We start from the raw sequence: 17495 nt of genomic DNA, 5'->3' as shown, positions 1-17495 counted from the left end.
TGTCAAATAACTTTCTGTTATAACACACTACTTAGGTAACGTTGTAAATGGAACTATTGGAAAACAAATGGTGGACACACTTGTAGAATCATCTAGCAATGTAGAAATGATTTTGAAGTTCTTTGACATGTTCCTGAAGTTAAAAGATCTGACTAATTCAGATGCTTTCAAAGAGTATGATCCAGATGGTAAAGGAATCATTTCCAAGAAGGAATTTCAGAAATCAATGGAGGCTCAAAAGCAATACATACAGTCAGAGATTGAATTCCTGCTGTCCTGTACAGAAGCTGATGAAAACGACATGTTCAATTATGTTGACTTTGTGGAAAGATTCCACGAACCAGCCAAAGACATTGGATTTAATGTAGTAGTATTGCTAACAAACCTTTCAGAGCACATGCCTAATGATCCACGGCTTCAGAGCTTACTTGAGCCTGCAGAAAGTGTTCTTAATTACTTTGAACCATATCTTGGCCGTATTGAAATAATGGGTGGGGCCAAGAAAATAGAAAGAGTTTACTTTGAAATCAGTGAATCAAGTAGAATGCAGTGGGAGAAGCCACAGGTGAAGGAATCTAAAAGGCAGTTCATATTTGATGTTGTAAATGAAGGTGGAGAGCAAGAAAAAATGGAACTCTTTGTGAATTTCTGTGAGGATACAATTTTTGAAATGCAGTTAGCATCCCAGATCTCTGAAACAGATTCATCTGAGAGGCCCGAGGAGGAGGAAGAGGCAGAGCCTGCTTATGTGGTGGATATTGGAGATGATGAGGAAGAAGAAAAGTCTCTGGAACCTGCTTCAGCTTTTGCAGTGGCCTGTGTTGCAGTGAAAAAGAATGTTGCCAACTTTTTAAAAATGGTCACGGTGAAGAACCTAAGGAAACAATACAGGAAAGTTAAAAAGATGACAGTAAAAGAGATGGTGAAAGTGTTTTTCTCCTTTTTCTGGATCCTATTTGTAGGGACATTCCAAATGTTCTTTTCTATAGTGTGGGGGATATTCCAGATTCTTTGGAGCACTGTATTTGGGGGTGGCCTGGTTGAAGGAGCCAAAAACATAAAAGTTACAAAAATACTAGGGGATATGCCTGATCCAACACAGTTTGGAATCCATGATGATGTTATGGAAGCAGAAAAAGCTGAAGGTGCTGAGCATGGCATTAGAGCTGAACTTGGGGAGTTTGTGAAGAATGAAAAGGGAGAAACTGACATAATTGCAGACATTTTTGGCATTCCTACAAAGAAAGAAGGATCAAAACATGGTCATGATGCTGGACTCGGAGATATCGCAGAAATCCTTGATGCCGAGATCCAGGCACCTTTGGAAAACACAGTTCATAAGAAAAAAAGATTACAGGTAAATTAAATAGATTTTGTATTTATTTTAATATTTATCCTTGTAATAACAACTACTGAATGTGAAGAACAGATGTATTTTCTATTTAACTGATTCATATATATTATCAGTAAGAACACACTTTATAATCTCTACTCATTTAAAAACCAACAGGAAATTTTGTCATAGAAAAATTCAGCCCAGTGTTTAGGTTTCAGTGCAGCAAATTGCTACTGTTATTTGGACTTTATTCAAAACACAAACTGATAGCAAATTTCTAGTCACAGTTTTTTGCTTTAAATGATTTATGGTCTTGTTTATTCTGCATACCCCATATTTGCACAGTATTCTTCAAGTACATTTACAACTTATTATCTCCATAATAATGCCTTATCATTAATATCTTTCTTCTATATGCTTTACATGCAATATGGTACCTTTTTTTCCTATTATTTGAAACATATTTGTCTGAATTTATTGTTAGTTTGATGTTTAACATGTAATTATTCTTTACTTTTATTCCGGTTTATAAACGATAGATTTTGTTCCACTCAGCTGGACTAAAGAGAATATTTTTCTGTGTAAAAGTGGATAGAACTAAATGTCAAAATCCAAATTTATTTATCATATTTGGAAGGCATTATGTTTCATTTTACACCTCAGGTCTGTTTCTACTTGTTATTCAAAAATATCTTTTTCCACATCAGTAACCCATCTCTTTATGACACACTTTTCAGATATTTTCAAGATAAATCTAAACTATACAACTTCTTTGTGCATTATTTTCTCTTAATTTGTATGTTTTTCTCCAGATATTGGTTCTTGCCTAAATTGAACTAAATCTTTTGCATTTGTTTTTCTTGTTTATTTATTAAATCATTTTTATGTGAGGACTTAAAAATTACAGTCTATTAAAATCCTGTCTCATTTAGCATAAAGTGGCTGGTATTTAAAAATAAGTATTTTAATGCAAGAATCTTGGCAGGTATAAGTAAACACTTTAACATTTTCTGCCATAGTTGGAGTAAATATTTTAATTCAGATCTGAATAAACACTTTAGAGTATTCTTTGCTTTACTTTGATTTATACATTTTTCACAGATGTGTTTGATACTATCGATGAAAATGCTCTTTAATTTTTGCAGATAGTTTAAGCCCTTAATGCGAAGTCAGTTATGCAATTTATCCAGCTTTTACCTTTAATATGTTATCTACTGAAACTTACCAAAGCAATGTTTGCACTAAGTCTAGTGCAATTACAAGAACTGCTATTCATTTCACATTGTGTGTATAACTGCCTTGCATAATCTAGTAAGAGGAGTGGATAAAAAGAGTAAGTGGAGCTCAAAGCAGAAACAGCAGTGCAAGAATCAAGAATTCCCTTCAGGGAGTCACTGTGTCTTTGTTAGACATCTGCAATGATAAAATTCACACACATGGAAAAAATTAGAAAATCAGGTCTATGTACTGGAAAAGTGAACTGATAAGGTCAGCATGACATTTGTCATATAGCCAGAGAAACTGCAAAATAACCAATGGAATCATATATGATGAGACTTTCAGGACTTCGCTTTTACTGTAAGGTTCTAAAGGAATCTGTGATGAGAGTTATGTGGGTTCACAAATTAGAAAAGTAGCAGTGACATAACAATTTCCTGGTAAATCTAATTACTGGTAGCAATAAAATCAAGAGCTAACTGTGAAGTTACCTTAAAGTAACTGTTAAAAGTCAGTGAAGTGATGAATACAGGAGGAAAAGTTATAATTTTACCTGTTAAATGCTTCATTTTGATGTCATGGCTAATGTTCAGGTATGAAATCTTGGGAATATAACTGAGTGGCACAACAATAACAGTTCAATGATAATGTCAGTCAAGCAAACTGAAATTTTGAATTGTTAAGAAAGGAAAAGAGGAAACCCCCATATTATTATGCTCCATGAACCTTAATTTATCTGTGTGTTGAAGACCAGGTTACCTCATTTCAAAAAAGAGTGTAATAAAACTGGAAAAGATTCAGTGAGGATCAATGAGGTGTCAAAACCTGATATGGAACAAATCTTGTGTATGGAACTAAGCAGGCTAAGGCTCTTCAGCCCAGAAAACAGAAAATTGAGAGAGCATATATGGATAAGATGGATAGGGATTTATTAATTTTTCTACTACCCCACCCCGTAGAAGAACCAGGCATCATCAAATGATCTCTCAATTACCTTCCACCAGTTTGAGATCTTAGGGGAGATTCTCTGTGAGAGTTACACTGCTGTCATTTAGTAGGTGAGGTTACACAGATAATATGTGAGATACACAAGGCAAGATCAACTTAATAAATTCTTTCCTATATCCTTTTCCCAAGTACTTGTCAGAGAAAGGCATCCAGATGAGTAGTGGCAGGAAGTTTAGATGTCTGCATATATTTATTAACCAGAAATGTAGGACCAATAGTTAACTGCTGTCTAAGCACTTCAAGAGAATACAGAAGAGGATTAAGAGTTAAGACAGGGTTTTGCAAAAGGGAATGGAGACAAATGTCAGCCCTTTAGATTTCTTCATGAGTCTAGGATGTCAGGGCCTGCACCTCTTAGACTTCAATTGAAGCTTAGATATTCAAACTGCATCTGCAATAAGTTTACTTAGATCTTGTAACACCAAGCCTAAAGGTGTTTGATACCCAGGCCCCAGCTTCTTTGCTGCAGTTAGCAATCTGTAAAATTGTGTACTGGCTTTTCCTTATCTCAAGGGAAAGCTGTAAACGCACACTTAAGAGGGTTGTGTGGAGTGTCAGTAAAGGTTTAATGAACCATGAGCCCAGCTAAGATAAACAGCTTGAAGAAAACATTGTGTAAGTAGAAGTTGTTTAAAGTATTTGTCTGTTTTCAGTTGCATTACTTGATCAAGGCCAAATAATTGGGTTTTGTAATATCTGATAGTTACATAGATATTTTTCAGATTTTTGATGATAACATTAATGTATTATTTCTTGCTTCATATTTGCAAAGGGAAAAACTGGAGCTCATTTTGCACATAATCAGTAACTCCACTGAATCTTCGTGAGTGACTTTAGTGTCCAGGATATGATCTGGACGTAGTTACCTTCATCCTCAGCTGGTCACATAATTTGCCTGATCACTGTGTATAATCAAGTTGTTCAATCAACTGGACTAGTTGGAGTTTTGATAACACTATACTGAAAAAGTCTATCAGACAAATTCCTGCCATTTTCATTGGTAACATACAGCCTGAGCTCTCTGTTTTTAAAAATCAAACATTTTAACATGCATAGTGCTATAAAAATATTATTAATTCTTTTGTTTCAGAAGACAGTAACCAAAGTTACCAGAATTTTATTTGAATGGATCCATTTTGACAGTTAAATAATTTTTTCAGATATCTGAAATTGCAAAAGAAGCTGGAACACAAAGAAAAACAGAAGCTGAGAAGGCTGAGTAAGTAAATTTTACAAAATTCCAGCTTAACTCCTTGGTGCTTCCAAAACCTAAATAATTTGGCCAGAAAGAATGCAAGAAATTCTCAGTATTCAAAGAGCTTTTTGTACACTTTGTCTCATCAGCATTTTGAAAATATACTAAGAGCTATATACTAAGTATTCTGTAAATATACTAAAAGAGGGCAGACCATTTCACTAGGCAACACAATGGCAATCTAATTTTTGTGGCCCTTGGAAATTACACACATATAGACCTGTGGCCATTGTCTTCTTGAAAAATCCCATAAAAATTTCCATAACTTCCTTTAAAAATGAGTACCAATCTTAAAAAAGCCTCTGCAATTTATCATTACCGCTTCCTGCTTTCTCTACTACCCACTACAATTTTCATGCAGCAATACTGGATCATTAAAACACAAGATTTAACTAACCCAAGCATTTTACTTATCGCTGTTTTATCAGTTCTTGAGTTGTGTAGCTGCAAATGCATTCCTTTGTCCTGTCATCCTATAGATATTGCCTAAACAATATTTAAAATACCTACCTTGCTTTAGCAGCATCCTACTATTAAGAAACATCCTGTCTGCCTGGATCTGCAGCCACATTGTCGTAACAGATTAAAATATTTGTAGAGGCAGACAAAAGGGATTCTTACAGATTCAAAAGCTATACATTATTTTATTTTCATTTTTTTTCCTACTTTGCTTCATGTTTAAAATATTTACTTCAGAGTAATTTTTCTTTCTCCTATTATCTACCAAAATTAATTTTTTAAGTGTGCCATCGGGGTCTTCAGGACTTTAGGACCATCATATTGATACCTGACAATTATGTCACATATATGCAAATCCAGCTTTTTTTTTTTTTCCTGATTAGAAACTAAATTCCTCTATTGTTACTTACAGTATAACAACTAAATTTCAAAGGCAAACTTTCAAATTCAAATTCATTCAAAATGAATGCATTTACATTTTGCTAGATATTTTTGTTTAGTTAACCTTTCTTCTAGCATGGAAGATGGTGAGAAACAAGATAAAGCAAAGGAAGTACAAAATGAGCAGCTAGAAGAGGGAAAAATGAAGAAAAAGAAGAGAAGGCATGGACAAAAAATTGAGAAACCAGAAGCTGTCATGGCTAACTTCTTCAAAGCTTTGGAAATTTATCAAACAAAGATGCTTGTAAGTTTGTCTTAAATTCTTTAGTCATTGAATTTTTATTTGTAGAACCCTTTTTTGATATTTAAGGGAGAAATGTCATTGTAAAGGGAACACTGACATGAGTGTTCAGATGATGAGCTATAGTCAGCCTCCCATGATTTTGTAATATTTTGTAGTTATATAATTGTTTCTGTGTGTAATTTCTAACAGGACAGATTAGCGTCTTGAGCTCCTTTTTGGGACCTTCCTATTTTCCAAAATCAGACTTCTAGAATCATTATTTTCTGTTTTTCTTTGTTCTTAAAACCATGAAATGTTGAATTTTCTGAATACTCTCAAGCAGTTTTTCCCAGTATTCCAACATATCTTTCCACACTTCTTTGTATTTCAGTCTTCTCTGATTTATAATTTTAAGACCATTATTTTAAATTCCATGTAGCATGAAATGGGAGAATAGGCTTCCAAGAAATGCCTTTGCTTGTTATAACTGGTGTATGAAGGCAACACAACCATGTATTTACAGTTATAAAAATCTTGCTATCTATTTTGCCTATTTTGATATTATCCACAGGTTACCTTTAATTACTTTTTTTTTTTTTTTACTTTCAGCACTACTTGGCAAGAAATTTTTACAATTTAAGGTTTCTTGCTTTATTTGTTGCATTTGCCATCAATTTTATTCTTCTATTTTACAAGGTAAGGTTAAGAATTTTTCTTTAAATATTTTTGTTAGTACCAGTCGATACAATAATTTCATGTTTGTAACTATTCAGTTTTTATTTCATTCAGGCTGAATGAAAAGAGATTTATTTAATTTCTTCTTTATAGTTGAGTTTCTAGGCACTTTTTCATTTAGTCGCATAATTATTTTGACTGTTAATCTTGTTCTGGGAAAATTGAAATCGACCAAAATAATTCAAATGTCAAAACTGTTGAATAATTTTTCTTTAATTTATGCTCAAGATATTAAAAGACTTCATCTGGTTATTATCATTTACTTCTTTTTTTAGAGTAGGCTACATTTCTTTTTGTTTAGCTCACTGATGAAGAAGGCTATACATTCACACTTTAAACTTAACCTTAGAAGTTCACCTGAATCTAGAGTTGTTTCAGGTTCTGGTGTATAACACCAGATGATAAGAAATAGAACATCTTTAGCAGCCTCCACCGATTTTTTTCCTGAATATTCACAACCTTTATCCATTAAACAGTTTAGATTTCAATAAAGAGAACTCTCATCCATAAAAACCTCTTTTTTTCTTTTTTTTCCCCTTTCCATACAAATCCGAAGTTTGGAAGAAGAGGTCTGATTTATCTATATCCTGAAATCTGGACCTTTGATCTTCCCCTCCTACATACAGAATGAAAGTAGTAATAAGCTGATAAAAGTAGTGTTTTCCAATAATACATATTCTATTAAATGTTCTGCTAGTTACAACCAAAAACTTCAACAACAAAAGCAGCTGGCTGGACATTCAGTCTAGAAATAACAGAGTCCTGTTCTCAAATACCTTGAAATGCAACTCCTATAACACAATTATTTTCTCAGAGGCAGGTGAGGTAAAGATGTAAAAAGCTCTTGGAAACTGGGCAGAATGTATGTGCATGTTCCAGGAGTAAGATGTCATGGATGTTTAGGGCTTCCTCCTTGTCTCTTTCCTTCCCATAGGGTTAGAGAAGGTGGACTTGAAATATATGTGTAGAATTCTACCTTTGTCTATGCCAGTCTCCTTTTCTCCCCATTCTCTTCTGCTTTTCTTTGAGTCTGGTGGGTGGCAACCTGTTCTGCTTCAGAGAAGGACAAAAGTTCGTGTTTATCAGTGCAATAGTGTCCATCTGTCATTCACGGGAAAGGGTCAGTGGCAGTCAAACAGGACAGAACAATACTTTAGCTTTCAGATGAAGCTGTCAAAAAAGCGGCCCTAGGGATTTTATTTTAAAGGGCACGTTTTTAAAGCCACTGGAACATTTTAGGACAGTATGTCAGCTGATGAAATATTGTATGTTATTTGTGAGCTCTAAACTCAATCATGAAATAAAAAGCTATGAACTGTGTATGTTATGGAGTGTATAAGTGGATTATATGAAAATGTTGCTTCTTTTTAGACTCAGGAACTATGTAGAGTACAAAAAAACCCCTGAATTCAGTCATAATAAATAACTCTGTCATTCTTAATTTCTTCCAAGAAATCATTTTTGCATAACTTTTTCATTTATTGTAGTTTTGCTATGGCATTTTTAGCGAGATTTGTAAACTGCCTGTATTTGCTTTTTCTAGATTTTCTTTTCTGTGGCATGCCATGATGTGGAAACTTCTGCTGTGCAAATGAATAATGTTTAAATCTAATGATCTATCATCTTCCTTTGAGCAGCTTTGCAAACATCATGTTTCATTAAAGAGAAAGCTTTTAAGTTTATTTTGTTTTCAACATGCTTGAATTTTTCTCAGGTGACAGAAGAGCCACTTGATGAAGCAGAGGAAGACTCTAATCTCTGGAACTCCTTTGCTGAAGAGGAAGAGGAGGAGGGCATGGTGTTTTTTGTTTTAGAAGAAAGTACTGGCTACATGGCACCTGCTCTCAGAGCACTGGCAGTTATCCATACTGTCATCTCCTTTGTCTGTGTGATTGGATACTACTGCTTAAAGGCAAGTTCTTAATCTTACTGCTAATCTGTTTGCTAAGCATTGTCTGTGTCCCAAGGTGCTTGGTTGGTGGTGCTAACACGGGAATACCACCTTATACCTAGCTGTTTACAAATTCTCACTACTCAGTAGGTATAGGTTTTCCTTCTGTGTTCTGACCAGCAGAAATGGAGTTAACTTTCTTCCTAGCAGTGTGTGTGTGTGTGTGTGTGTGTGTGTGTGTGTGTGTGTGTGTGTGTTTTGGATTTCTGGTTAAAAGAGTACAGGTAACACAGCCACAGTTTGGTCATTGCAGGACAGGTTTTGCATAGTGTAAGGATTCTCTCTTTGTTTTATCCACTCTGTGCATCCCTCAGCAGGTATGCTGCGAGGGGTCACAGCCAGGACAGCTCAGCCAACCAAACACAGGGATATTCCACGGCATATAACATCACACTCAGTAATAAAAAGCAGTGTGTGGGGGAGGATTGGGGCTTGACTGCCAAGGTGGCCATGGCTCAGAGGCTCCTTGGGCATTGATCTGGCTATGGGAGATTTGAGCATGATGTTTGGTCTTACACAATTTGTGTTATAACAAAAAAAAAAAAAATGCAAAAAACACGACAAAGATGGCCACTGTCATTTTCACAGGTCCCTCTGGTGGTATTCAAGAGGGAAAAGGAGGTAGCTAGAAAGCTGGAATTTGATGGACTATATATAACTGAACAACCAACTGAGGATGATATTAAAGGACAATGGGATCGCCTTGTTATAAATACTCCGTAAGTAAAATTAAATTACTCTATGCTTATAAATATTATAGCTCATTAAGCCACTGATCTGGAACCTTTCCTGTTTGCCTGCCACTTAGTTAATCTAAAAGAAAGGCATTTAGCACCTTGTATTAGGTGCTACAGTAGTATTATTAAAATTACAACAGAAGGTAATTAGGAAACTGAAGAGCTTGATTATTTTCAAACCAGTTTCTTTCACTATTGATAGCAACCCATCTAGATACCCAGTAAGTTTATCTTCAGCAAAAAGAAGCATGAGTTAATGAAATATATTGTCAACTTATTCCTAACGACATGCTGTACAGTCTGTTCTCGGCATGTTGCACAGTTTACTGAAGTTAAACAAAAGATTAAGGCGATTCCTTCCCTCTGATGTTCACTGAATCTTGAGGTTTAGTGCAAGTACTGTACGACCAGAATAACCAGTTCTGGAGAATACCCAGTGTTCTGTATAAACAGAAATGTGCTTTCTGTAAGTGGAAAAAAAAAAGTAATTAAAAGTGGAAAATATGTATCCTGACAAACAATTGTATTTTTTTGGTAAAAGAGATAGACTACGACATATTTTGCTTAAAAGCCTGCGAAATCAAGCAAAAAGAAAAAAATAATACACAGCATTGGACTAGAATATACCATCCATTTGAGTCACTAGAGGCATTTGACTTTATCTGGATTAATTTAATTCAGAAATCCAATTCAGAAAGGTAAAAGTTGGAGCATAGCCATTGGGAAGTTTGCCTCACATCCTAGCAGAACATTGTTCTGGAATCTCATTTTTCTTGTGCAAGCACTTACTTGATTTTACGAATACTGTCCTTTAGTTTAAGTAGTTATTTTTCTCTTATTTTCCTGCTTATTTTCTGAACTCAGTGTTATTTCCAAGAAATAAGGAGAGAAAAATCTTAAATTTTGTAGTGTTTCCTTCTAACTGGAATTCCTCAATACAGATATAGTATACAGAAAGATCATTAGAATGAGCAGTTCCTGGATTCTGAGATATATATATATATATATGCTATATATATATATATGCTATATATTGGCAAATTATATTCTTGAATTTTCTTGGCAAGTCTAATATTTTTAAATTTTGTGTTAGCAAACAGTCAACTGGTTCTCAAATGTTCAGCCTCTATTTGAAATGTAATCCAATGAACTTAAAATTATTTATGCTTTAAGATTCTCTTATTTTTCACTGATAATCATTGTCTGGTTTGATTTTTATGGCTAGGGTTGATAAAGTATTTATTTAGGAGATAAGTGATATTACAGTGACTAACCTGCTATTATGGAATTATTAAACTTATTAGGTGATATTATTTAGCTTGCTGTCCTTTTGTAAACAGTCATATTTGTGGATGGGAAAAAGAAAGGAGGTATGGAGAGGGAAGATGATATCACAGCATATTATGATTAATAACAGCTGTTGTCCACATGAAAAGAAATCATTCTCCTAATTTGAAGTGCATTGAGTGAACAAAATTTGCAATGAGCAGGAACATGGTATTTTCTCTTTTTTCATTTTTTTTCCCCCTTTTCCCTAACAAGTTAAATAACTTGAAATATCTTTGCCTTATCTGTGTAGGTCCTTCCCTAACAATTACTGGGACAAATTTGTGAAACGGAAGGTAGGCTTTTGATATTTCTATTATGTTTTCCAGAGCAATAATCTACTGTTTGGTTAATCTGGATATCTGTATAAAATGCTTCTGTACAAATAAATACAGAAATAACTGAGAACTGGAACTTGTTTTAAGGAAGTTACTGTCGTGTTAAATGCCTCGGTGAACAGGCAGCTGTGGTGTAGGTGGGAGGAGGGAGGAAGACAGGAGGCTGTGGTTTCCTTCCTAGACTCAGACTTTTGAAATAACTTCATGCTGTCAATCAGCCAGCAGGTCTAATTTACAATCATTGTCATCTTTAGGATACAAAGCCCCCTCATTGCCCTAAAAAAAGAAAAAACATACCAGCTTAAATGGCAGCAAATTATACATAAGTTTTCAGATAATAGCCTTTAATGCTTCTATTTTTCTTTTTTATGCTCCCCTGGTTTCCTGGGAATTCTTACTGTTCTAGCAGTGCTAATTGTGAAGGACTTATTTTTTAATTCCTGACAACTACTGTCTAAAACAGGTGAATGTCACTGAGGAGTTTCTGTGAGCAAAAACCTCTCTTCTTCCCTTTCTAGGTTATTAACAAGTATGGAGACTTATATGGAGCAGAGCGCATTGCAGAACTTTTGGGTTTGGACAAAAGTGCCCTCGATTTTAGCCCAGTGGAAGAGAGCGAACCAGAAGAGGCATCTCTTGTGTCATGGTAGGACTTCTGAACTTCTCAGACAAATTATGTGTTGGTATAACTTCACCATCAAAGATAAAAATGGATTTCATTTTGAAACTGTTGTGATGTTTTTCTCAACACAGCAAATTCAAATGGATAAGTCTTCCTGGTGAGGAAAGTAAAATAAAATAGTGTTTTGTTTGTTCTAAAACACAGTTGTGTAATAAAAGTAAGAAAAAATCAGTGAATTTATGCTGACTGATACAGATGGTCATTCTTTAATTATAAAAAAATAAATAATGCAGTATTTAAGAGGTCTTACAACATAATTTATAAATATTATTGGTTTTCTCAATACGTAAGATGCACAAGAAAGATTTCCCTTTGCACTTCTTCCAATGGTTAATGGATTTTAATTTTTAAAGTCTGGAATACAGCAGTATCATTCTTCCTGACATGGTTACACCAGTTTTTGTTGGGTTAGAAACTCTTTATGGTGCTCAGAATTAATGAATACTCTTTAAAAAATGAAGCACCCGAATCACTCAAAAAATGAACAATTAATTTATATCACCACCTTCAGCAAAAAAAATGTGAAGTGCCAAAACTAGTTTGCTGTTCATAAATACGGAATTCAATATTTATTTCTGACATTTATGCATTTCAAAAATTTTGTATTTCTTAGGCTAAGCTCCATTGATACAAAGTACCACATTTGGAAGCTCGGAGTTGTTTTCACTGATAATGTGAGTAAGTTAGCCTAGAAGAATATGCTTTGATTTACTCTAAACATGTATGTCCTCCACCATCTGCTTTTATATTAAACAAACATACACAAATAATATTGAGCTATACAGAGCTATTTTAAAATACTTTTTTCTGTCTTGTGATTAAAGGATGTTTTAATCAGAATTATACAGTGTGCTGTAGAGATGGTTGTAACTGCTACTACAGTATATTATTTATTAAATTAATTGTTTAAAATGTAGCTTAATAATTACCGGCCCGTATCAGTGACAGTGAGCAAACCTCTTTGGTTCAGCCTCAAGGAGTAACCCTGGGGAGCTTTCCCACTCAAGTAAAGAATCTCCACACACCCCTGGGCGTGCTAGAAATCCATGAAATGCCATTGAAAAGTGGGACTGAGCTTTTACAACATAAAGTGATTGACTGGAGCTCAAATGTTTCCAGGCTAGCCATTCTAGCTCAGCAGAGCACCATTCATCTTAAAATAAGTTATTAGTACTAACCAATTATTATTGGTTGCTTTATCAGGAAACACCTGCCTTCCACATCCCTGCCAGTTCCAGGATACACAGGTTTTTCACATCCTTGCAATGTCTGTTTTTGGGGTTGCTGAGTGAGGCTGGTCTCAGCATTTTTCAAGAGCCAAAGGAGTGTGACATCCCCCTCCATCACTGGCAATTTTCAAGAGTTGGGTGAAGTTTGAGCTGTTTAATCCTTACATAGGGAAAGTGTCCTACTATAACAACTCGAGTGACTTAAAACCGCTACATTCTGGGTCCAATAAACTACTTCAGCACCTACTAACCCTCTGCTACTTTTCACTTTCTCTGCAGTCATTTTTGTACTTGGCTTGGTACACAACTATGTCTATCCTTGGGCACTACAACAACTTCTTCTTTGCTGCTCATCTGCTGGATATTGCAATGGGTTTTAAGACATTACGGACTATTTTGTCTTCAGTCACTCACAATGGCAAACAGGTTAGTGCTGCGTGTGAAGGTTTGAAAATAAACGCATTTAGTAAAAGTACTGGAAAAAAATATTTGTTGTACTGGAAATACTGGAATGCTATAAATTTTTATCACGATAGGATTGATAATATCTTCTGCAGCACACTTAACACGTTAAATCCTATGAAGTTGTACAATCTGTACCAAGATCTGTCATCCCACCAAGTGATGATAGATTAAGTGTTGTACACAATAGAATACACATACTTTTAGAAATATACAAGAATATGAATTATTACCTTACCAGCTCCTTCTGTATTCTCAATGATGAGCTGATTGGTGGTAAGTACTAAGAATACATAATCCCTCCTTAGCTACAGCAGTAATATTGATCTGGGCACTGAGATTTCAATACCTGGCTAATAAGAATGTGCATAAAGGTGTGGGCATTCTGCACTGTGGAATATGCTTCTATGGCACTTTGTCATGCAAAAATCAGGTTAATAAAATGTACTTCTAAAACTAAAAGTTAAAATTTCTGCAGGAAATCAGTCTGACCTCCAAAGAATCCATGCACCCAGCTTGCATAGCAACAAAAACCAAGCTTTACGGTTAGTTTTAAACTCACATTTAAGAAATTTAAATCCCCCAAAATGCAATTTCAAACATACACATTCCATTCTTCCTCAAATGCAGTAACATATTCTAAGCTCACTCCTATGCCCTGCTAGATTTATGAAAACATTTTAAACCCCATGATGTTTTGGAAGAGGCATAAAAATACACCCATACAAGGTGACTTCATGTTATCATCACACAAACAAATGAAATGTCTGCTTTTATACTGTTTGTTTTACTTCAGGAGGAAAAATTTTGTATTAGTTTTAATGACTGCAATGATTTATGTATCTTTCTCATGAATTTTTTTAAAATGTAATAGTCAAAACTGAGCATAGTTGACTAAACTGTTTTAACTCAAGACTGTGGCTTTTACATTCTTAACAAGCAATGAATAGTTTTTCTAATGCTTTTGCTTTTCTGGCTAGTAACTATGAATACTGAAAGACAGCTGCAGATTTCAGAATTAAAATGTTCACTTTGGGAGCATGCTGACAGATCTGCAGATAGTGATAATTGATCAGCTTGTCCTTCAATTCCCTTATGTTTATTTTAAAGGAGTAAATACTGGTTGTTGCAATTTTTACAATTGTTGCTTTCAGTAAACTCCTTTCCAGAGCTGTATCTTCTATCACCAGCTTCAACAAACAACATAATCTGGTCTCATTAACTGCTAAACTTTTTCACCTAATGTTTTTATTTTTTTACAGGCAGGACCTGGAAATTACTTACTTGTACCTAAAAAAATTTCTCTCCATTTTAGGAATGGTTTTGCTAAACAGCTTTGGAAGAGAAAACAGACTAAGTCTTTATATGTCCTAATAAATCCCAGCTGAAATTGTCAAAAGGGTTTTATTTTTATTATTTAATTTTTATTGTACATCCAGTGTTTCAAGTTACTATATTTAAACTTTTAAACTAAAAAGTGTAAAAACTTGCTTTGGTGATATACACATAACTGCTGTCTTTAGTTTCCTTATTGGAAAAGGTACAATATGACCCATTTTCAATATTTAAAGCAATGCACCAAGCAGGCATGTCTCTTCTGAAAAAATGATATTGAAACCTATTTTCATGTCATGTCTCCACACACAGCTTGTGCTTACTGTGGGACTCCTCGCTGTAGTGGTGTACCTTTACACTGTGGTGGCTTTCAACTTCTTCCGCAAATTCTACAACAAAAGTGAAGATGAAGATGAACCAGACATGAAGTGTGATGACATGATGACGGTAACTAAAACATCACCTGCATGCCTCAAATATCATCCTGAATTTTCAAATGGATACTTTAGACAGAATGATAAGTAAGGAGGGATGTGCTTGTTGTTAAATCCATTGGGTTTTTCTTCATACACGTAATTTTGGAAACGCGAGTAGTCTTGCAATTCCCTCTGCCTTCTCCAGTGGTCTAAACTCAACAGCAAATAGACGTAGGTATTCTGAGTTTTTATCCTAAATACCGTGGTTTATGATGTGCCACAATGCTTTTACAGCTGAGGATGGCAAACCCACCATGTAAAAAAGGAATTTTTTTGACAAACTGGTCAGAACTTCAAAAAGGAGCTGTGTCTGTCACAACAAAGAAACCCCATTTGTCCCCAAAGTTCACAAGTGTGCAAGCTCTTCCCATCCCAATTTAAGTTATATGAATTATGTGAAGTTATTAGCACTAGTTATAAAAGCCTGCTCATAATTAAACTTAGTAATCTAGTCATGAAGAAGACAAGGGTGAGAAAGTAGAAATTACAACTTATTATGGGTGACAATCTTATGATGCTAATTTACAATCTGATTTCTACCCATTGCCACTGATTGAATTTTGATTTCAGTCAAAATAACATATACTCTACGGATATATATTAATGTATAAAGAGGATTTGATTTTCTTTCTGTATACAGAAAACACAAATTCAGGTATTACAAATGTAATATTCTGAGTTTGGGGCCAGCTGATATCTCCCATGGAACAGAAAACTCTGCCCTGCATTTTACACCATAGATAGAATAAAATACCTCAGAACAGAAGTGTATCATAGAATGCGCAGAATGGTCCTCCCTATTCTTGAACTTTCTTTTAAACACTCAGTGCAGGTTAGACATGCAAATTACAGAAATTATGAAACCTGCCCAAACTTTGTGAGCTGAATACTATGGCCTGGTCAAAAAATAGGTGTACGAATAATTACAATAATAAAACTGTACTACATTTTAAACTACTCTAACAAGTGAGGTAAATCAATTCTAAGCCACATGTATAAGTATTATTAAACTAGTACTAGCTTGCCATCAGCAAAATTGCATTATAAAAATGGATGTATAATTCTGTTTAGTGTTTGCTAATGCCAGGTTTTATACTCATTATTTATAACACCCACTGCTGTCTAATGTGTCTTCAGAAAACTGGCTGTGCTTAGAGATTGATATTGTTTTTAACCCACACTGTGTGGCTGAGGTAGTTTACAAGATTCTGCAGCCAATCATACAGTAACATCAGCAGTTTATAACTCCTGCAGAAGATTCCATTCCAAAATACTTACAGAGCTTAAATATACAGATTATTAAAGACTTTTTGATTAAGGTTTATATGTTCAAAAAATGTGACAATACTTTTATATAGTGATTTCTTCTGCATTGAACTGAACCCCTGTGATTTCACAGAGCACAACTAATTTACAATATAATACATCAGACATTTAGTATTGCAAACTAATTTATATAGAAACTACCTATACACAGTGTAGATCTACTTGTTGTGAATATCCCACTATTTATTTTATGGCAGTATTTTCCACATTTCTGAACTTCACTGCAAGACTTTAAAGTATGTCCTCTGCTTATTCAGAGCAAGATACAACCTTAAGAATTAATACAAGGAGTAGAATATAGTCAAATACAGTAAAAGTAAATACAAGAAAAATACTTCCAAAATAGTCTCAGTCTGAAAGTAAGACCCAGGGAGTGAGGAGCAGGTAACAGCTGATGCTGACTCTCCTCCTTAGTATGTGTACCTGAAGGTGGAATCACATTAGTTAAGACAGCAACAGATTTTTGGTGCAGTGTGTTTGATACATGAGGTATGATATTGTGTGTTCTTGTTACTGTAAGTTGTCAAGAGAATTAGCAGAGCAGAATAATCTAAAAAGAAAAGAAAAAAAATAATTCATGGTAAATATATCTGTAATTTTCCTCTCTCTTTTTTAGTGTTACCTGTTCCACATGTATGTGGGTGTAAGAGCTGGTGGTGGCATTGGAGATGAAATTGAGGATCCTGCTGGAGACCCTTATGAAATGTACCGAATTGTCTTTGACATCACATTTTTCTTCTTTGTCATTGTTATCCTACTGGCCATTATTCAAGGTACCATCACTTACCTTAGTAGACATTGTTCAAAATTAATTAATAATTGAAAACCATATTTATGTTTGAGGTAAATTTAGCAGTATTGCTGGACTCTTTTCTGAGTTTATAAAACCATTAATTCTGAAAGTAATGATTTTATATTAATTCATACATAATATGCCTTTTCCCAAGTACTACACAAA

At 34.6% G+C, this 17495-nt stretch overlaps 1 protein-coding gene across 1 annotated transcript in view; it reads left to right on the top strand.

The window, feature by feature from the left end:
* The window catches only part of RYR3 (ryanodine receptor 3), a 147551-nt gene that overhangs the window by 125795 nt on the left and 4261 nt on the right, over positions 1-17495 (top strand). Inside the window, exons 91-102 of the mRNA XM_062495378.1 lie at positions 36-1357; positions 4723-4781; positions 5793-5961; positions 6550-6636; positions 8390-8587; positions 9215-9345; positions 10943-10985; positions 11546-11673; positions 12323-12383; positions 13218-13364; positions 15048-15182; positions 17154-17310. Coding sequence (XP_062351362.1) covers positions 36-1357; positions 4723-4781; positions 5793-5961; positions 6550-6636; positions 8390-8587; positions 9215-9345; positions 10943-10985; positions 11546-11673; positions 12323-12383; positions 13218-13364; positions 15048-15182; positions 17154-17310 — 2637 coding nt within the window. The remainder of the gene's footprint in view (positions 1-35; positions 1358-4722; positions 4782-5792; positions 5962-6549; positions 6637-8389; positions 8588-9214; positions 9346-10942; positions 10986-11545; positions 11674-12322; positions 12384-13217; positions 13365-15047; positions 15183-17153; positions 17311-17495) is intronic.

The sequence above is a fragment of the Cinclus cinclus genome, chromosome 6, assembly GCF_963662255.1.
Source record: "Cinclus cinclus chromosome 6, bCinCin1.1, whole genome shotgun sequence".
NCBI lineage: Eukaryota > Metazoa > Chordata > Aves > Passeriformes > Cinclidae > Cinclus > Cinclus cinclus.
This window is presented reverse-complemented; position numbering and strand designations above follow the sequence as displayed.